Raw genomic sequence first — 22,500 nt, forward strand, 5'->3', positions numbered from 1 at the left:
TGGAGACGGAGAGCAAATCACTTCTCCACAAAAAAATAACAGGTAATTGAAAGCAGGAAACAGCTACTTGCTGCTGCTCCCTGTGGCTTCGGTACTTTTAATTTGTGAGCCGGCAGTAACGAAGCCTTGCCGGGCTCCGGATTTACATGAGGTGGTCATGCATGTAAATTAAGTTCAGCATAAACAGCCTTTGAAGGATCACATTTGTTTCATAATTCAGCAACAGCTCGATGAATTAATGCTTATAAGTAATCATTAATTAGTGTGTGGTTGTAACCTTTGTGTTTTTTCTTTTGGATTACACCTCTAAATCAATAACCCAGTGACACCTCACGACACAATCTTTGACCTTTTAAATCGCTGCAGGGGAAACTGAGGAAAGTTAGAGACTTAAAAGATAATCCTGTATAAATACAACCTGGGCTCTATTTTTGTAGGTTTCGACATATTTTCTGTGAATTAAAATAATAATAATGATTATATACTTACAGAACTTTATCAGATTTAGTTTCTGGACCACAGTGACACCATAACAGTGTAAGAAACATGGTCGAAGGCAGATGATCCAACAGGCTGCAAACAAACCAACAAACCAACCTGTTTGGCAGATTATTGAAATTGGAGCTCACCATGAAGTTCTCCAGTTATTCCTCATAAACAGGAAACCAGCTGCGTGTTGAGAGAGTAGAAGAAGAAAGTTGCTCTTAAAGCTGATGGATATTTACAATGGATTTAAAATGACTGTTTCTTCTCTTGCACATAAATTTGGTTCACCAGAGTTTGAATTAAATTAAACACAATCTAATTATTTCTAACGGCCAAGATTATGAAAATAACACCCAGAGTGTTGAACAGGTGTAATCCTTAAAAAAAAAAAGCTGCATACCGTAGTGATTTTTGATGTGAGCATTTATAGAAACACCTGTAATCTTGTGAAATTTTGCAAAACTGTTGCGTCTCCATCACGTCGTGCGTCTTTATGTGTCACACCACCACCGCGTCCACAGCTGCAGGCGTTTCAGTCCCATCGGTGGTTTTCTAATCGTAGCGACCCACTTCGGTGGGTTTTGGTTAAAAGCGGATCGTCCTCTGATTTCACTCTGTACGTTTTCTGTTTCACGGTCGTTACACTCTTCGCTCCACAGTTGCAGCAAGAAAAGTACCGACTCCGTCGCCGCGCTTTTGTTTTGAACCTCGGCTGAACTAAAATCTTAAATTACGCTCTGGTTCCACAGTGACAACATTTCTGAATCACCGCAGCACAGATTCAGTCCATTCATAGATGTGGAGGCAAACAAGGGAGAAAAATTGAGCTGCTTCCTGATGAAAAACTCCTCCGATCCTCTATTGAAATAAAAAGTCGATACATGTTGACTGAAGAGATGAAAAAGGTGGTGACAGTGAGGATTTGTACACTCTCCTGTAGAGCTAATAAAACAAAATGAGTCATAAAAATACAGCAGTAACAATAATAATTCAGCAGTTTGTCTCTTTTTTAAAAAAAAGTTGGTTCTCACAAACTTTCACTTTTCTCAAAGCAGCAGCAGTCACGCGTTTCTACTTGGCAGCATTAGTTGCTGCCTGATTGTACGAGGATTTATAAAAACGTTTTACTTGTGTCACGATTCGCATGCACGCCAGTTTCTTCTAAAAACGCTTTGGCAGGTGTGTGAAAAGCTTTCACCTGTTTCTTTGTGAAGTCACTGCTTTGCTGTGAGTCAGTCAGTCTGAGCTTCGTTGCATGAACACCTGTAATACCTTCAGATGAGGCCGATCTCTTTAAGTCTGTCACTTCACATGTTTTCTACTATAACACGGTGCATATTTCCTATATGTTTATAAAAAAGCACCTCCACCAGATATGATGAGTGTTATCTCCCCCCCCCCTCCATCTCTCAGCTAATCCTCTAAACTGTTTTGTTGTTTTCCTTTAATTGAAGTCTCTGGTGCTTCACTCGTGCTGCACAGCTGTGCTCTCAGCTGGAATACCGGCTCACCGCGGGTTTGTGGATTTAGAAAGAAAAGCAGCGTGCAGAGTGGTTGTTTCCCTGCTTCTCCACTCTCATGTCAAACCTTCACCGTTCTCCTCATCTTCCAGCACTCGTCTGTTCATCCAATTATTCCCTTTTGTTTTCTCTGATTCCCGCTCCCTAAATATTAATAAAAGCTTCTCTCTGTGTTCTGCAGGGTCGTTCTGAGGTCAGACTGCTGACATGACAACGCTGTGACAGCGTGTCTGACGGACCAAATCCTGCGACATGGCCGCCGCTAAGAAGAGTGAGTTTCTATTATGGGATTTATTATCTGTTCACTACCTCGTAATATTCAGAGGTATTTCTAAATGTCTCGGAGGTATGAAGTCAGTCGATTGATGTGCAGCACGGGAACGAAATGTGTCTCCGGATCAGGAGTTTGTTTTTGAAGCTCTCGTGAATAAATCACTCATGTGGGAACAAACTGAATCCATTTGTACTTTTGGGGAAGTGAAAGAGGTAGTGACAGAAAGGAAACAACTCTACCAGTACGTTTAATGCAGAAAGTGTCGTGTGGTTTATAGAAGAATTACTGCAGATACACAGAAGCCAGGAAGTGATCAGCATCTTTAAAGCTCCACACCCTGTTTCCTCAATCTTTCCCCCACATGAAGTGTTTCTTAGAAGGGATGGACTCATAAAATAAACAAAAAAATTCATCAGAATTTATTGTGATTGAGAACCTCAAATGAACCTTTTCACCAATCTGGAGGAACTCCGGGGAGGATAATCAATAAATGTTAATTTCACAATCCATTTTTCCTTTTTTTTCTTTGTTGTCTTGGGAAAAGACGTGTTTTTATGCTTTAATATCAACAGATTTATGTAGAGGCAGGCCAGAACAATGATTGATTAGGTCTTTATTCTCCCGTGAATGAGCCTCGTCTCCTCGCTGTCTCTGATGAGGTCACTGAGTGACGGCTGGTGTGAAGGGAGCCTCCCGACCGACGCCCTGTCGATGCCATTTAACCCGAGTGTGTCTCTAGTGGGTCAGAGATGGACTGAAATGTCTCAGAGTAGAGGCGGATGTGCGTTGCCACCTTTAGGGAAATAAAAGTATTGCAGAAAGAAGCTTTGAAGCTTTCACTGCTTTGGTTTGAAGTCTTCCCTCATCTCATATGAACATTAGAATTTGCTAATCTCTCTGAAGATCCACAACACTTTTATGGACTCTTTCTCAGTATTTTCAGTATGAACAGAAAAAAAGACAGAATTTCATACTGCAGATTAAAGCAACTCAATCTCCCTAAACTGTCTTTGTAAGTGATTATTCTGTACGTTTATGTAGTTTAACATACGTAGGTGTTGTTATCGACGTACGTCCACTGGCTGCCAAGAGGTTTCGGCGAGGAGAAAAGATGCAAAAGCAGAAGGGGAGCCGGAGATGAATGTTTTCAATCTCCCTTTAAAGATGGCCGGCAGCGTTCTCACAACTAAACTGAATAGAGAAACAGCTGCTGAATGAGGCGATGAGAGCAAAACGCTGGAGTCCCAGGTGGGTTGACGTCTTCAGACACCGAAGAGACTCGTCAAAACATGAAGGCAGCAGAGAGTTTGGTTGTTGCTTTGAAAACATATTTCATTCACATCAGTTGCCGTGTTGGACGCAGCCTGCAGACGTTGCATCGATGCAAACCAAATATGGTTTTGTTTGTAAACCTGCCAGCAGCCGGCCGACAGCCTGACGTAACGAATACGCTGACGGGCAGATTAGCGACGAGACAGAGTATAGATTAATCTGAAATAAGCCAGTTGAGCACGTGTACGTGCTGTTTTCTGTGCGCACATGCATCTGTGAGGTTGTTGGTCCGAGTCCGGGTCAGTGTAGGTGATAAACAAATGGACATAAAACCCTCCCACGATCGGAGGATGTTAGAAAATATCATTCTGTGATCAGAAATACAACACGAGGCCTCTTTACATAAAAACAGCAGTAAGACACATAAAGATGTTTTTTGGTAAAACCGTCCCGTCAATAACAAACAACTCTATCTTCAAACCTTCCTCTTCCTTCATTGAATTGTCTTTCTGATTCTGGTTCAATATCTAAATAAATTATGGGACCGTGTTCTGTTTCAAACTACAACTATAAAGCGAATTTGCCGTGCCTCTGATTTACTGATAAAAAAAAACAGGATTTCTCATAAAGAAAGAGGAAATAGTGAAATCTGATGGCCATGAATAAAGTTTAGAGATAAATAACACATTATATTACGTATAATAACCATTGGACTCACTAGAATTAATAAAATGTATCTGCAGTGAAAGAACAGGACTGTTCAGCATATTGTTTTTAAATGGGACATGTGCTTTATAGTATGAAAATATCTTCAGGCAGAATTTCTGCACAACGAGGTTGATGTGTTGCTCGACAGTTTGTTTGTTCTGTACGTACTTTCATTACATACGTGTTAGAACAGCTGAGCATCGTTCATCGTTCACTAACATCACATTTCTTGGATGGATCATTTCTCACATTGAGTCAAAGTGGATGAAACCAAACTCCTGAAGGTATCTGAACGAGTGCTTTTAAACTGTTGGTGGTGATCAGCTGTTTTTGTTCAGACCAGTAATTAGACTGCAATGGAGCCTTATTGTATGAACCTCTGGGCTCTTGTACAGTGGAAGTAATAACTTCAAATAACTGGTGATGTTGATAATTAACTTAAAGCTTTAAGTCTTCAAATGGAGGGATTTTCCTCTCTGAAGGGAAAAGTGCAGCTTGGTATGTCGTCACTGAACACTTTCACTGGTGCTGTGACGTTGGGATGTTTTCTGATTGATGAGTCAGACACGTGTTCAGCTCTGTGCACTCGGGAATAGATGAATAGATATTTAAAAGGATATCAGAATATGACACAAAACATCATCTTCCTTCGGCGCACATTGAACAAACAGAGAAGCTTAATCGTGACGTAAGCAGCTGCTGGCGCCGAGCGACACCACTTTATGACGCCGACTGAATTTATTCGGTACCGTTGAGAATGAAAGAAAAAGCCGTTCGGGACCAAATTTTGATACCAAGGTTACCTCCGAACGAATACCTTAAAATGCTTAAAAGCTTTTGCTTCGTTTACGAAGGAGTAAACATAAAGACACAGCGTTTACCGATAATGAGCCTCGACTGAGATGAGAGATAAAATCATTTTCAACTTGATTAAATTTAACATTAGAACACTGTTTCACGTTTTACAAACTAATTTCTGTCCGAGTTGAGCATCTGAAGCATTTATGGAAATGTGTTACTTCTAGCAATAACTTGCATACGAGGCGTTTAAGCAACTTTTGTAAATTACAACTTTGAGCGCTAACTTGCATGTGAGGCGTTTAGGGAACATCTGTTAATTGTAGCTACAGAAGAAAAGCGATGTTACACTCTCCCCCTCTGAACTGCATGAAGACTCAGGATTTGGATCGTAATGTGTCATATAATTTTATTTTTAGTTCAAATGGATTTGTGTCCAATCTGAGGCTCACTGAAGGAAGTCAAACACCAAACTAACACTGTGCTTCTTGGTTATTGTCATCAAATAAATTAGTTTTACATGGATTGCTTATCAGGATTGTTTTTTGTTTTTTTTTATTAACAGGTATCACTATATTCACATGTTGGATATCTTGATGTGGGAAAGACTCATTATTAAAACTGGAACTCTGAATTCAAATGAAGTCAGATAAGAAAACTCATTTTCAGATATTGACCTGGTCTGACTCCCGTCATCTTTTATCTGGATTTGGGAGCGACTTTGGGAGATTGGTGCTGTCTAGGATCACGGCAGTAATAACTTCTCTTCAGAGTGAGTTTACTTTTTGCTTATCGTGTGGGATATTGTTAATATTAAGATTTTTCTGCTGTTTTCTTTGGTCTATGGAGCTTTAGATAATTCCTCATTTTCATCTTCCATTTCTACGTAGCGATCCTGCACATAAGGAACATGATGTAACTCCCCAACTCATTATTGTGACCCAGATTGCCGATAGCAAGGATTTCTAATCTCTCATATGAGTCTGAATGAAAGTTTAATGGAACGAGGCCCAAGTGGGACAGTAAACGGTCTGAGCTGCATGTAATGCAGCGGCGTTGTGTTCAGTTAATCAGGCTGCAGCCATTAGACATAATGTCTTATTAATATTAACCCCAGTGTATCTGGAACTCATGATTATACTGGGTTGTTCCATTTACGTTTGATTTCATCCAAACATCCAGACGGCACGTGCTTTTGTTTAGAAATTACAGATTCATCGTTACGATATCATCTGGTCAAGGCGGCGAGAGGTTCTTGGGCTCCACATATACAATAATTAATAAGTATAAGTAAGTGTGTCCGGCAGCGACTGAAGGCTTCTCTGTCTGCTAGTATCATCTAGCATGTGAAACGTTCAGGGAACATCTGTAAATTGTAGTGATGACTTCAATGTGAGGCGTTCAGGGAACATCTGGCAATTAAAGAAAACAACCTCTAAAGTGAACTGTAATGTGTGAATTTTTATTTTTTTAAAAAAATTTTTTTTTAATGAAATTGGTATAAAAAACAATTCATATATCGTTGAGAAGCCGGTATTGAAATATTTTAATTTTCGAATAAAAATATTTTCAGAGCTGCAAACTTTGTTCCTCAGTTTCTTAGTACTTTATTTTTAATTTCCAGACGTGATTCGGGACTTAAAAACACATCTATTAACACACACGACTCGATAGATTTGGAAATCGGTGTTAGTTGCTACAAAACAAAGCTCTTTGAATAAAGCAAGAATAATTGTAATAGTAATGAGCAACACGTTGCCTGGGAACTGTGTGTTTGTGGAATAAACACCGTGCATGCTGGGTAATCTCAGAGGTGGACGTGCACTCAAACAGCCATCATCCAGAGTCTCTATGGGAAACGGGATTCAATTTCACGTAATGGACGAGTTCCAGCGCTTCTTAAATCACCAGCTCCTATTAATAACATATTTACTAAACATTTTAAAGGTTGTTTATTCATATTCTTTTATTTATCTCTGTTCATCGCTGTCTTGTTGTTTAGTGACTCCACATGTTTTACACTGCGAGGGTCTGGGAAAGTGATGCTCTGAAACCAGGCTTAAATCCCTCAGAAGGGAAATCTGGACAACTTGTTTATCTCAGAGAAACGGGGTTTTTTTGGAAGGGAGGGCATTTATTTGGAGAAGAAGTTTCCATTCTCTCACTCGGGGAACGAACGCCTGGGCAGGAGAACAATAAATACCGGTGTCATAAGATAGTGCTAAAACCTGAAGGGCAATAACGTGCTTCAGCTGCATGTTCGGGGTCATTGATCCACGCTGAGAAACCAACGTGGGGCCGATCGATGCCGCTGCACGATGGAGAAACTCTACAAGTTTGGCTCATAAAATAGGTTTCCTCCACTTTACTGGATGGGAGCATCCTCTCCTGTCCAGTCTATGACATCACCGAGAGGAGACGGCTGGCTGTGTAGTGTGTAGTGTGTAGTGTGTAGTGTGAAGTGTGTGGTGTGAAGTGTGTGGTGTGAAGTGTGTAGTGTGTAGTGTGTAGTGTGTGTAGTGTGTAGTGTGTAGTGTGTGGTGGTGGTGTGTGGTGTGTAGTGTGTAGTGTGTGGTGTGTGGTGTGTAGTGTGTAGTGTGTAGTGTGTGGTGTGAAGTGTGTAGTGTGTAGTGTGTGGTGTGTGGTGGTGGTGTGTGGTGTGTAGTGTGTAGTGTGTAGTGTGTGGTGTGAAGTGTGTAGTGTGTAGTGTGTGGTGTGTGGTGTGTAGTGTGTGGTGTGTGGTGTGTAGTGTGTGGTGGTGGTGTGTGGTGTGTAGTGTGTAGTGTGTAGTGTGTGGTGTGAAGTGTGTAGTGTGTGGTGTGTAGTGTGTGGTGGTGGTGTGTAGTGTGTAGTGTGTAGTGTGTAGTGTGTAGTGTGTGGTGGTGGTGGGGTTGGGGGGCAGTGAGTGTTCGTCTTCAACAGCTCTCTACATCTGTCTCTGCCTCAGGTTGTGCGAAGGCGGGAGGCGTGCGCTTCTCAGAGGACCCCCCCGCCGCCGGAGCCCCGTCACATGTCCACTTTGACGAAAAGCTGCACGACTCCGTTGTCATGGTGACTCCGGAGGAAGATGGCAACTTCATGGTCAAGGTGGGTTTAAGCTTGTGAGCTACGTTAGATTAAGATCTTTTTATTCATCTTTTTCCTTATTCTTAGTTTTCTTGGTGACATGTTGGGAAGCGTTAAAGTAGACAGTGCTGCCATCATGTTGTCATTGTGTGTCCTGTTGGTCCACCGTGTGTTCTGTTGGCCCACTGTTGGTCCACTGTTGGTCCATCATGTGTCCTGTTGGTCCACTGTTGGTCCACCGTGTGTTCTGTTGGTCCACTGTTGGTCCACTGTTGGTCCACCGTGTGTCCTGTTGGTCCACTGTTGGTCCATCATGTGTCCTGTTGGTCCACTGTTGGTCCACTGTTGGTCCACCGTGTGTTCTGTTGGTCCACTGTTGGTCCACTGTTGGTCCACCGTGTGTTCTGTTGGTCCACTGTTGGTCCACTATTGGTCCACCGTGTGTTCTGTTGGTCCACTGTTGGTCCACCGTGTGTCCTGTTGGTCCACTGTATGTCCTGTTGGTCCACCGTGTGTCCTGTTAGTCCACCGTGTCCTGTTGGTCCACTGTGTGTCCTGTTGGTCCACCGTGTATCCTGTTGGTCCACTGTTGGTCCACCGTGTGTCCTGTTGGTCCACCGTGTGTCCTGTTGGTCCACTGTTGGTCCACCGTGTGTCCTGTTGGTCCACCGTGTGTCCTGTTGGTCCACTGTTGGTCCACCGTGTGTCCTGTTGGTCCACCATGTGTTGGTTTGAGAGTCCCCTCACGGCTCTGATAGTGATTTCCTCCCAAAGAGAAGACGCCCTCTTATCGTCCATGTGATTTCCAATCCCAGCACAGCCACATGTGAACAGCGGCTCAGCTGGAAGACGCTTCTTCTGATTGACACAAAGCAGCCGAGATAGTTCTGTTAGTGTCATTTTACTGTCACTTTTGTAATGTGATGACCTGACAAGCAGGAACGATGGTACCACAGGGGCGGTGTGATGCTGCAGCGGGACTTGAGCCTTCAAGCAATCACGTCAATAATGAAAATTATACACAAGTTGTGTCAGAGGACGCTACGAGAACTGGACTCAAACCTGGAGGGTCAAATTACAGTTTAGACCTCTGAGATGGTCGATCACGGTCTCGTTGTTTTTGTTTTTTAACAGACTGATTTTGTGGTAATTGTGTGTTCTTGAAAGTAAGAAAATATTTGTCAGTATTTTATCATCGTGTCAAGAATATTGTTATTGCAGAAATATCCTAAAATATTGTGGTATTATTTTAGGATCATATCCTCCAACACTAATACAGATGATTTGCTGTTTGAGTTTAGATTGTAGATTAGTGCTGATTTCATTCCCAAATGGAACTAGTAATCATTATTATCATAATGATTTTCATAAACACACCATCTACTCAAAATAAGGCAATTTTATGTTAAAGTTTGAGTCCCTACTTGCCAGCTGAGGTTGTGAGTGACAGTAATGTGGCAGCTGAAGAAGGGCTGCAGTCCTTCCTGTAATACAACCATGTAAATGTTCTGCACTGCATTAAAGGACTTCATCTGACTCTGATCTGACAGGAATCCTTTTAGTTTGAAGGAGTTTCAGTGATATACTGGAAATATATTTTGGAAACCACTTATTTACAAGATAATGTTGGTCCTTTTTCCCAAAGCTCAGTTGTCAGAAATGTCTGTTTGCTTCCTGGATCCAAGACAGCTGTTGTGGGGGTTGAGGCATCGCACACGACTGACCAACCAACCTCAAACAAACCAGCAACATTACTCAGTTCTGATTAAACCAAACAACATTGTTCAGACACAATAAATATGTTGCTTGTTTTTCTGACCCTGAACGTGCTCTGATTGGCTGCGGCGGATCAGCGAGGCACGATTACTGCACAATCACCTGATTGTGATTTTTTTATTTTTTTATTGAGCTGCAATCTTTCATCGTAATCTTTTCTATTCATATGTATAAAACCAGCTGGATGAAACAGAAACATCATATTTTCATTTGAAGCTTGTTTCTCATTTCGTCCTCTTCATCTTCTACGGTTCAACTATTTATGGAGAACCATTTATTTATTATTTCAATGAGCATCTACAGCCATAAAGATCATGGATTTAAACATTGCAGCCAACAAACTGCTTCTCCTCTTCATTAGCTGTATTATTTAACTATGATGAGGCTTATTCTGTCATAAAATGGACAGAAAGATGCAATTAAATTGTCAATTCAGCACTGGACTGGACTCCCCTGGACTCCATGTTTGGTGGTGGATATGATGTTGGGAGATAACTCTTTGATCCAGTGTGAGAACTGATAGATCTTATTTGTGAAGCATCCAGCAGAAGATTAAAGTCTTCTCATCACCATTTAATCTCCTCTGTCGGCTATAAAGGCGAAGAACAATGATATCAGACTCCTCGTCTGCTGTCGGGTCTTAAAGCCTCAAGTCAAAGAACAACAAAGGCACAAAAACCTCTGATAAGAACTCGCTGTCTGTCTGGAACGTGGTCATCAGCAACCACCAACCTTCAGCTCCACAGAGTTCAGCTGAAATGATGATCATGATACTCATAAATAATAATAACATTCCTTCCAATGAGCCCTTTTATTTCTTAGAGATTTGTTGTTGTTGTTGTTGTTGTGTTTTACAGCTCTTTGATCGTATCACGTCCAAGAAGCTGTTTTTCATGACTTTCTCTTTGTGAATTTGTATTATTCACTATTGCATCGTTACGAGCAGTGAACATGTTGGAAGAAATGTAGGCAGAGCCTTACAGCACAAATACATGTCTGGCTAATAACACTGGTTTGTTTGTGAATCCAGATTTTTCCCGTAGCACCGCCATGAAGTCGTGGTTTGGAGTAAAATATCGCAGCTATCAGATGGATTGGTGTGAAGATTGGTTCGGACCTTCACGTGACCCTTCTGGACAAATTGTAATAAATGTGACGATCCTCCAACTTTCCATCCAACGCCATTATCATGTTAAAGTTTGGTCATTAGCTTTGGGAACCTGATGGCGTTCCTATTGGCCTCAGCTGTACGTTGGGTTTACATGTATGTAAACATGCCAAACTAAGATGGTGACCATGCTAAACAGTCATAACTCCCTCTGAACATGATGAATGGTTGATGTGAGCCTCGAAGAGCTGGTGATGCCTCGTTGGGTTTTTAGATGTCAGATCAGGACACACAAAGAAGATCAGAACAAAAACATTTGTCCACAAATAGTAGCTAAAGCAGCAAAAAAGCACCGAGCTAAATGTTTGAGAAAAGACGTGAACACCAACAGAGGACGAGATTTATGCAACAAGGGATGGATCTGTTTTTGTTCAAGTGGTTGGCAGAGAAACTGAAGCTCACACTTTCATTATGGCTTTTGAAAAGATTTCTTGCCTGCAGGTTGAGTTTGTCCCACAATCCTTTATGTCAGTATTACAGAATAACTAGAAGGTATTTCTTCTCATCTTCGGCCTCTAAATAAATCCAACCTTCTCGTTTTAGTTCAACAAACAACTCTGACGTTCCTTTAGGACGAATGTAGATATGCCTGAATACAAGAGCACTAAACACGGACTACAGATCGGCCTTAACAGACAGCAAATCCAGAAGTTGTTCATGTCGCTCTTCTTCTGTCTGCTCGGTGGAACTTGGCCTCCAAGTGACGCCGCTAATTCATTCGGGTTCGGGTTAGTTGTCCGTCACAGATCGGCTCCAGTTTATGTCCCTCAGCTCTTCAGGCGTGCCGGGCGAAGAGGACCGTTCAGCGCTGAGGAGATGAGGGGTGGGGGGGCTGGTGTTGCTATAGCAACAGCCGGGGGGTTGGCAGGCAGGCCGAGGACGAGGTGGGCGTGTGTGGGATGGAAGCGGTATGCGTACAGCGGCCGTACGGACGGCGGGAACAACACATCATTCTTCCTGCGAGCGTGTTTCACTGTTTCTGATTAAAACGATGAAACGAGCTGCAGAGTTTGGAGGAAGACACATTTTTTTGATTATCAAACTTTTTGTGTGACACGAGACGTGGTGTCTCATGGCCGTGGTGGCCAGCGTTCGTGAAGTTCAGCCGAGGTGCTGCCGTGCAGAGCGTCGGTACGTGTACACATACAGATTATCTGTAATCACATTACTGACTAACCTGATTTAAGTGTTAATGAATAAAGGACGTCTGTTTGCCTCCCAGAAACACTGCCATAAAATTAGAAAGGGAAATCAAACAGGGATTTACAGGGAATTATTGGTAGTTCGGAGCAGTACTGATCAATCTTTCTCTGTTAACAGCAGATCCAGTGAGAGAGGTGCTGCTTGTAGTGATGAGCTGGCAGAGAAAAGCTGACTCAGCAATTCGCAGGAAATCAAAGTGCAAACATGCATTTCTCTGTTTGGGTTCATTCTCACTTCTGTCATTGTGTTATTTTCAACACAAAGTCAACAACAAGCTGCTGAACACAGCAGAACATTCAGCTAAAGAGCCACGTATTCCAACCAAGAGACCAAAACAGAGCTAAAAGGGTGTAAAGTACACATGACCTCCAAATGATTTCTAATGTTGATCTACATGGATTTATTGTTGTATAAGTTGTAGAGACGACTTGCCTCGCGGCCTGTTTCCTCTCTGTTTCCTCTCTGTGTTTCCTCTCTGTGTTTCCTCTGTGTTTCCTCTCTCTGTTTCCTCTCTGTGTTTCCTCTCTCTGTTTCCTCTCTCTGTTTCCTCTCTGTGTTTCCTCTCTGTGTTTCCTCTCTCTGTTTCCTCTCTGTGTTTCCTCTCTCTGTTTCCTCTCTCTGTTTCCTCTCTGTGTTTCCTCAGCTGTTAGCTGGCGGGGTTTTACTGCTCATCTCTTTTCATCTCGTCTCCTCTGTAAGGCTTTCCTCCCTCCTCGCTGTGATGCTTCCTCCTCATGAATTTTTCTCTTTGTACTCTTCCTTTAGATGTTTGCACTATGCAGGCTGACGATTCTTCAACTACAGAATATTTGCCTTTAAAATACTTGATTTAAAACTGTTCATTGATTATTGAAAAGAGTTGATTAATTTTCCGCTGCTTCCAAACATGGCTACGCTAAAGATTTCAATTCAATATCTTTATAACAACGAGTTATTTCATGGCTCTGAACATAGTAAAGTCTTAACAACAGAACTTTACAGCATTACATAAAGACACTCAACAATCCAACAATTCCAACAAGCAACTGGGAGGAAAAAAACTCCCTTTTAACAGGAAGAGAAGCTCCGACTGAACCGGGCTCGGAGGTCCGACCGGTTCAGACCATCTGCCTCCACAAACATCAGATATCATCTCATCCACAGAGACGTTCCTGCCGGCTGCTGATTTCTACGTGTTGGAGCTGCAGCAGCGTCTCGGCCTCCAGCCTGTTGTCGCAGGTGGAATAAGACGGATCGATGAATAACTGACAGATTATTACTGGAAGGTTGTTTGGTTTCGTTCCTCTTCAGGCTGAAATCAGGATCACCGGAGCAATAACCAATCATTTTAATGAGAGGACTTGGACTTAGAGGAATACTCTTCTATAGACCTGTAATAGATTACAGTATGCAGTGTGAAGACAAACCTCCTGATGACGCTCTCTCTTCCTCCTGGTGGTCACAGATGGATACAGCAGCTCCTAAACCCTCCAAATACTTCCCCCCTCCAGGTCGGCTTCCTGAAGACGCAGCACCGCTATGAAATCGTGTTCACGCTGCCCGAGGTCCCGGCTCTAGGTAAAGATGTGTGTCCGGCGCCGGTACCGAGTCCACACCTCCGGATCACTGACATCACAGCGGCACCGGAAGGTGAGCTCATGACACAACGAGGAAACTCACACAGATAAATCTCACTGATGCTGCGTCAGCACATCTGGACGAGGCCGGTCAACGACAGCAGCACACCTGCATCACATGACCACATCCACAGACGACCCCTGACCTTTAACCCCTCCAGCACTTTATAGACTTATGTGTTCAGCACGTTGCATTTTAATCTGCGTCCACTTTTTGTCAGATCTCTCTTCTAGTTCATCACTAAAATCCCCTTTAAATTAGTTTTAATACGAGCCAGTTATTATTTCGCCACGTTCACTCAGACTGTGTTATGCAAACGCAGTTTTTATTTGAGCTCCTGAGTGAAACTCGTCGTTGCAGACGAGCAGATGGCCGAGGATTACAGCAGCAGACAGTTCAGATAGTGTTCGAGCAGCAATCCATCTCCGAGAAATCACAGGAACCAAAACTTTAATATCTTTTCCTGTGTTTGTCTTGAACTCGCACCGCTCGTCACGTCACCTCCAACATCTGGCGCCGACGTGGAAGAAAAAAAGGTGCTTTTATAGACGTGTAAGGACACACTCTGTCAATGTGCGTGATGCTCTCATGTTTCAGGGACCTTTATATATTCATGACTTTCACTCTGCTGTGTTGATGTTTTTCCCCGTAACGGTTTGTTCGAGCACTGTTCGTATGAAAAACATCATCTCGTGCCGGAGACAAAGGAAATGTGTGTGTTGTCAAAGTTGGCTAAAAAGGAGGAAACCCGATCTGTGTTCCCGTGTGCAGGAGGTCTGAGGGTGACGTGCGAGTACATGGCCCAGCAGGAGGGCGTTCTGTGCGAGGAGGTGCTGCTGCTGAGCGAGACCAGCGAGGACATCTGTGTCAAGGTCAAAGTTCACGCCCGGGTCATGGGTGAGGCTGTTTTAACACTATAGACATGATAATAATCTGTTTTCTGTGCTTTCCTCTATGAACAGTCGATATCGCACCACACTACACTGAGAAATACAGAAGTTATTATATTTACATATAAATTAGACTTCTTATTGGAAAAACATGAATGATTTGGGAGAACATTTAAAAATAATTTCCACTCATAAAATCTTAAAGGAATACTCGAGGATTTTGGAGATTTAACCGGACAAACGATTATAATGAAACTCTGATATTATAAAAGGAAGTTCGTGCCTTTTAAGACAGCTTCTGCCACTTTAATGGAACATTTTATTGCTCTTTTTATCTTAATTCTTGGGCTGCAACAAATGTTTATTTAATCAGTTCATCATTTAGTCCATATGTCTGAAATCTTTTTTGCTCTAATCAGACTAGCAGTTTAAAATCCAAAGATCTTTCATTCACCATCACATAACATAAAGGAAATAGCAAATATTCACGAATTATTTGACCACGATCAAAATCAAATACTTTTTTATGGTATAAATACTTTATACTTCAGTGTATTTTTTGGTAATTCTCAAAAAGACTGTTTTTCTTATCTGTAGTTTAATGATCCGTTTCAGTTTGTTTCACCTGCAATTCCTTTAAAACCAATGTAAAACCTGCATTTTAGGACCTGTGTCTCTTATTTCTGCCTGTTGTGCTCTCAGAGAGAAATGACTGTTAAACCAGAAGTTGAACAGGTGGAATCTTTGTTGGTGCTCTGCTGCCTCCTGCTGGTGACTCTGCGTTTAGATCACAGCTCTTTCACTACTAAACACCAAAGTCCGTGGCCAGCAGCCCAGATTAGATTTAGTTTACAGATGTTTTTTTATATAATAAAAACACATTATGAACGTTTTTAATAGGTGCAGGTGTGTAAAAGTAATAAAGCGACTGTTGTCCTGGTGTGTCCTGCTGGCCAGAGGCTGTAATCAATTTACATTTTCTCCACTTAAATCAGAGACTGAATTAGATTTTGGTATTTGTGTCAGCAGATGGAGAATTAGGTGAAGGGGCCGTCCGTGTTTTTCCATCTGTGCCTGAGTAAATATAGCTGAGTGTGTGTGTTTCTGTACGCATGCATTTGTGTGTGTGTGTGTGTGTGTGGGGATGAATGGTGGCTGTGTTGGTGAGCGTTTATTTTTACTCTCATAGCATGGCCTGAACATCTGTCCAGATGTCAGTGTGTAATTGAGGCCTGGATGAAACCCAGATCAATGGATTAAGCTCTGCCTCCACCTCGGCTGTTACAATCAGATCAGTGACTGAATGAGGGAGAAAAAAAACACATTGTGCAGCAGCTTCGGCCATCAGTCTTGTAAAATACAGATGCTTTTTTTTTTTTTAACTTGCACCAATTATTGATCAGAATTGCACATATATTTGTGTTGACACTATATTTCTTCAGGCCATACAGTCAAACTACTATATCTATTACTGTGAATAATGAATGTATGTGTTTGTATTCTTCAATATATGAAGGTTGTGGGGGAGAAAAAGAATAAAAAGAATTAGCATTGGCCGGGAATCGAGCCAGTGTTGATATTAATCATTTCTCTCAGCCCATACGGTCAAAGTACTATTTTTATTACTGTGAATAATGAATGTACAGTGGTGTGAAAAAGTGTTTGCCTCCTTCCTGAGTTCTTATTTTTTTGCATGTTTGTCACTTAAATGTTTCAGATCATCAAACAAATTTAAATATTAGTCAAAGATAACAAGTAAACACAAAATGCAGTTTTTAAATGAAGGTTTTTATTATTAAGGGAGAAAAACAATCCAAACCCACATGGCCCTGTGTGAAAAAGTGTTTGCCCCTAAACCTAATAACTGGTTGGACCACCCTCAGCAGCAACAACTGCAATCAAGCGTTTGTGATAACTTCCAATGAGTCTTTTCCAGCTGTGGAGGAATGTTGGCCGACTCATCTTTACAGAGTTGTTGTAATTCAGCCACATTGGAGGGTTTTCCAGCACCAACCTCCTTTTTAAGGTCATGTCACAGCATCTCAACAGGATTCAGGTCAGGACTTTGACGAGGCCACTCCAAAGTCTTCATTTTGTTTTTCTTCATCCATTCAGAGGTGGACTTGCTGGTGTGTTTTGGATCATCGTCCTGCTGCAGAACCCAAGTTGGCTTCAGCTTGAGGTCACGAACAGACGGCCGGACGTTCTCCTTCAGGATGTTTTGGTAGACGGTAGAATTCATGGTTCCATTTATCACAGCAAGTCTTCCAGGTCCTGAAGCAGTAAAACAGCCCCAGACCATCACACTACCACCACCATATTTTACTGTTGGTATGAGGTTCTTCTTCTGAAATGCGGTGTTACTTTTACTCCAGATGTAACGGGACACACACCTTCCAAAAAGTTCAACTTTGGTCTCGTCAGTCCACAGAGTATTTTCCCAAAAGTCTCGGGGATCATCAAGATGTTTTCTGGTAAAAATGAGACGAGCCTTAATGTTCTTTTTGCTCAGCGGTGGTTTTGGTCTGGGAACTCTGCCATGCAGCCATTTCTGCCGAGTCTCTTTCTTCTGGTGGAGTCATGAACACTGACCTGAACTGAGGCAAGTGAGGCCTGCAGTTCTTTGGATGTTGTCGTGGGGTCTTTTGTGACCTCTCGGATGAGTCGTCACTGCTCTCTCGGGGTAATTTTGGTCGGCCGGCCGCTCCTGGGAAGGTTCACCGTTGTTCCATGTTTTCTCCATTTGTGGATAATGGCTCTCACTGTGGTTCGCTGGAGTCCCAAAGCTTTAGAAATGGCTTTAGAACCTTTTCCAGACTGATAAATCTCAATTACTTTCTTTGTCATTTGTTCCTGAATTTCTTTGGATCTCAGCATGATGTCTAGCTTTTGAGGATCTTCTGGTCTCCTTCACTTTGTCAGGCAGGTCCTATTGAAGTGATTTCTAGATTGAGAACAGGTGTGTCAGTAATCAGGTCTGGGTGTGGCTCGAGAAATAGAACTCAGGTGTGATAAACCACAGTTAAGTTATGTTTTAACAGGAGGGGGCAAATACTTTTTCACACAGGGCCATGTGGGTTTGGATTGTTTTTCTCCCTTAATAATAAAAACCTTCATTTAAAAACTGCATTTTGTGTTTACTTGTGTCATCTTTGACTAATATTTAAATTTGTTTGATGATCTGAAACATTTAAGTGTGACAGACATGCAAAAAAATTGGAAATCAGGAAGGAGCAAACACTTTTTCACACCACTGTGTGTGTGTTTACATAATCATAGCTGTATTCTTCAATATTTGAAGGTCGTGGGGGAGAAAAAGAATAAAGTGATGTGCATTGGCCGGGAATCAAACCAGAATCTTAAATCTGTGACCCAAACCAACAAAACTTGGAGAATTAGATCTCATAATCTGAATGATTTCATTCTCAGTTCATATCAAACTTGATTTTTGTTTGCAAGTGTAAGAAATTTCCTCTCAAAAGTCTCTTATGCTGCGTTCAACAACACTAAAACAACTTGATGGTGCTCAGAGAACGTCTCGGATCAAATAAATCATGTGTGGTTTATCTGTGTCTGTCCAGACCGTCACCAGGGCACGCCCATGCTGCTGGAGGGGGTTCGCTGCATCGGCATGGAGCTGGAGTACGACTCTGAGCAGAGCGACTGGCAGGGATTCGACTAAAACCTCAAACCTCTGCTTCCACCTGAAGTCCACACACATGTGCTCCACTTCACTCTCCTCCTGATGTGCAAACTGCATCCCACTTAGATGTAAACAAGGGCTCTGAGTAACTAAAAAGATTGATATTGATGTTGAGCATGCAGCACCTTTGTTCCACCACAAGGGGGCACTGCAGACCACAGTATCCAATCTAAAGGCTCTTAAACGTCCATATATCTTCAGTTTCTTTTATGTTAAATGCATTTCAGGAGTTGTAACTGACATTTCTGTTGTACACTCTTAACCCCAACCTGCCCTGTTTATATTATTTCTACTTTTCCCAGACTGCCTTTCAGGACATCCAAAACAACAACAACAAGAATGAATCGATTTGTTTATCAAAAGAAACACTGAATCAATTCTTCATTTCAGACATTTTTCAAGCAGAAATATTCTCTGGTTCATGATTTTCTGCGCGTTTTTGTTTTATATTATTGTAAATTTTAAGTATTTGGGATTTGAATCGTTGTTTTTTTCTCCAAACTATTAACCCATTTATCAATCAAACAAGCAGCAGATCAACAGTGACAGTAATCTTCAGATATTTAAGTGTTTTTTTGGCAGCTTTTTTCTTCCCGCTCCAAAGTTTAGGGATGTTTTGTTTTTGTTTTTTTGCTTGAATTCATGAAGCCTTCAGAAACACATACGCGACTCAAGTGCCTTTCAATGCACCGTCCTGTTTCTCTCTTTATTGTTTTACCATCAGACAGACAGATCGCAGTTCTTAGTGACCTGAGTTCTTTCACCAAATGTACATTTTTGGGATCAGAGCAGCAACAGTCCAGTATGACACTGATAAAGAGGACCTATTATGCTCTTCTGTATTTTCTGTCATAAATAATGTTGCAGTGTTCATATAAAATAAGGCCAACATTTCAAATAAGGAGGTAAATGCATGTAAAAGTAATTAATTTGAGCAGTGGTTATGAATTTGGCCGGTGCCATTTTGTTTTGTTTTTAGCCAGAAGTGACCATATATGGGCAATCAGTGGAGGAGCTGGTGGTGGATGACCAAAATGCCCCGCCCACTAATAGCAAAAACCTGATTGCACCCCAGGCATGTCAATCAAACAAACAACCCCCCCCCCCCCCGGGCAAAAAAATGCCCCTTTTTTTAAGCCTAATATCTAAAAACTGACGGGATTGTTTTCAGATGAAGCAGAAAACGAACAAGGGGTGATTTAACGAGAACATACATTTATTTTTTTTATTGACTTTGTATTTCATGAGGCATTAAATTGGGAATCTATGGAGCTGTGGCCCCAGTGGCCCTCGATGGTATTGCAGTTTAAGGCATCGGCCTCATTTATCAGACCTGGAAGCAATGAACACTTTTATATCCAGTCTGTGCTCTGAATACTCTGATATCTATATATGGTCATCTGCTCTATGCAGGAAGTACCGGGACACGCCCACCCACCTGTTCAGTCTGTTTATTAAACCAAACAGCAGTGATGCTCCAGCAAACGTGTTCCAAGCCAAACGCCTGTCAAACTACGGTCTGTTTAAACACGTTAGAGGGAATATATGAAAACAACTATGTTCCATGTGTGATTGAATTACGTCACAATAAACAGGTGAGAGTGATATTTACCCAACAGACGTCCTTCTGCTGACGTTCCCATCGTTGACTCTCGTGTTTCGGATCAGACTCCGACACGAAGTTTCCATTTCCTGTAAAGAAAGAGAAATTATCTCCTTCAGCAGGTTTACTATTTACTTTTCCACATGGGGGGCGTCAAGCACTGATTTCCTGGAAGTTGGCCAATCAGAAGAAAGTGTTTTTTTAAGGAAAGGAGGGGGGCGGGGTTAAAGAGCATGAAGTGAGGGGCTGCATGAAGGGCCAGTAGAAGATAATGTGAAAGCTACTTTGATAGAGTCCCAGAATAAATAAATAAAAAGGAGCATAACAAGTCTCCTTTAAATCCAACAGGTGTGTTTGAGTCCGTCCTCATTTACTCTTTGTGCTTAAAGATCAACAGCTGTGATCTGCTGCACTGCCGACTCCTTACATTCCCCTTTCAAAGATAAAAGAAGAAAAAACCTGTTTCCTTCCCATGCCCCCCCCCCCCCCCGGTCCCGGTGTTTGGAGCTGTATCTGCATTCAGCCTTAAAGGAATCGGTTCAGTGTGTAACTTCTCTTCTCGTTAGACCACAAGCTGTCGGAGTCGCGCAGGTTGAATAGATTCATTCGATGTCTGCTTGTGTGGAAATACGTCACAGCTCGGTAGAGTCTCTGGCTCACTAGTGCAGCAATCTGTTTGTTGACACCTGCTCCCCGTGTGTGATTTGTATTTTTTAAATGTCAATAATGAATAAATAGGTGTGTATGTTGGAGGTTTTTTTGTTATTCTTTGTGTCGTCTGTCAGTTCGTGGCATGACCACTTGGGGGCAGTCTACGCTGCTGAACAGCCCTCCAGCAGGAGGTCCCTTCAACCCTCCGATGTCTTACAAACAAAGTAGTTTGGAACAAATGGAGACGAAAAAATAGACATCATTTTGAGAAGATCCTAAAAATACTAAAGATAATTTGAGATGAATGTGGATTGAGGAGGATTTCAGCTTTAACTTGTGTACATTTGAAGCATCTTTGTGCAGCAGTTTTCAGTTTTTGCATGAACTCCCTTTTAAACAGCAACTTGATGTGCACTAAAGTGTGGATCTTTGAGGACACTGAGATGAGGCCCTGGCGTGTCACGCTTCAGCTCACGTTATGTTCAATAAGGTTTAAAGCTTCACAGCACTTCAGCTGCAGTTTTGCGAAATTGTCTGAGCCTAATTGGATTAACTCCATCTGCTTTTGTTTGTTTGTAAATCAGTGACTTTTAGCACTTTTTATCATTTTCATTAAGATCAGAATTCCTATTAAAGGCTCATTAAATTCTGTTGCATTGTCATTTAAAAAAAATTCTGCGTTTTATGAGCTTTTCTGTATCAATGTGGTTTAAAAAAAAAAACTTAAACTTAAACTTGAGCAGAGATTTTACTTGCTGTAATAAAACACTTCCCTTCAGCCACCACTTGCTGTGAAGAGCGACATGAAGACGTCCTGTAAACAACAAAGTTCGAGACAAGTTTGAGCTGCTGGACGACTTCAAATACACATTATATGAATATTGAGGGCCACAGTGTTCAGGAGGAGTTACAGTGTGCTTCACAACTTCACTGGAATCTTATTTTATTGTATTTATTGATGCAAACAGCGGATGCAGCGACTTCAGACTGAAGGTGAGACTCCTTTAATTCTCTGTAGTTCATCACCACACATTTTAAACTCAAAAACCAGCTGCGAATAAAATACCACTAAATGCTGCAATACTGCAACAAATATCCTCCAACATGACTCTAATTTCAACTTTAATAAATTTACTTTAATTCATTTCAACTAAAGTCTTCAGAGACTGTTTTCAGAAGAGAAAAACGATCTCTCGAACAGATTGTGTCCTAAATTGAAGTCGGACAAATCAGCTACAAGCTATTTTAGATTTAATTGATTGGTCGTTTGGGACGAATGATAAAGTTCAGTCATTTTAATTAAAGTCAGTGCTGCATTTTTATAATAACAAAGTTATCTACAGGCCTTCAGCTCTTAAATAGTTTTTTTTATTATTTTGAATTTGGCCAGTTATTAATTAGTGGCGGTGTTTGGATTCCTGTGGAGCGAAGCAGAGGCCACATGAATAAACTATGAGCTGTTGCAGGACAAATCGAGTGTGAATTATTCACCTGTCGGGATGTTTTGGTATAAATATGGCGCAACTCGGCGCTCCAGGTGGGTTGAAGAAAATGAATGATAAAACAAAGACTTTAGTTCACTATTTGTGCACCTAAACCTTTGTCTTAATTTGACAGATAATTATTTGAAGCTCAAAAGTGTCACCTATTAGCGCCAATTATATCGGCTATTTATTATTTTATAAATATATATATCAATTATTATCTGTTTTTAAAGTATAAAATAAAATGATCAGTATTTTAGATTTCGGATTTTTTTCGTCTG

The 22,500-nt window shown here is 41.6% G+C and overlaps 1 protein-coding gene across 1 annotated transcript in view; it reads left to right on the forward strand.

Moving 5' to 3' along the window:
- LOC138215609 (adipose secreted signaling protein) overlaps positions 1-20,836 on the forward strand; it is a 22,327-nt gene extending 1,491 nt beyond the window's left edge. Inside the window, exons 2-6 of the mRNA XM_069177851.1 lie at positions 2,188-2,277; positions 8,006-8,145; positions 13,762-13,900; positions 14,660-14,785; positions 18,360-20,836. Of these exons, the coding sequence (XP_069033952.1) occupies positions 2,259-2,277; positions 8,006-8,145; positions 13,762-13,900; positions 14,660-14,785; positions 18,360-18,460 (525 nt within the window). The 5' untranslated portion in view covers positions 2,188-2,258 and the 3' untranslated portion in view covers positions 18,461-20,836. The remainder of the gene's footprint in view (positions 1-2,187; positions 2,278-8,005; positions 8,146-13,761; positions 13,901-14,659; positions 14,786-18,359) is intronic.
- Positions 20,837-22,500: the final 1,664 nt, after the last annotated feature.

This window comes from Embiotoca jacksoni, unplaced genomic scaffold (assembly GCF_022577435.1).
Source record: "Embiotoca jacksoni isolate LCO1_2020_lvr unplaced genomic scaffold, fEmbJac1.0.p SCAF_78, whole genome shotgun sequence".
NCBI classification, from domain to species: Eukaryota; Metazoa; Chordata; class Actinopteri; family Embiotocidae; genus Embiotoca; species Embiotoca jacksoni.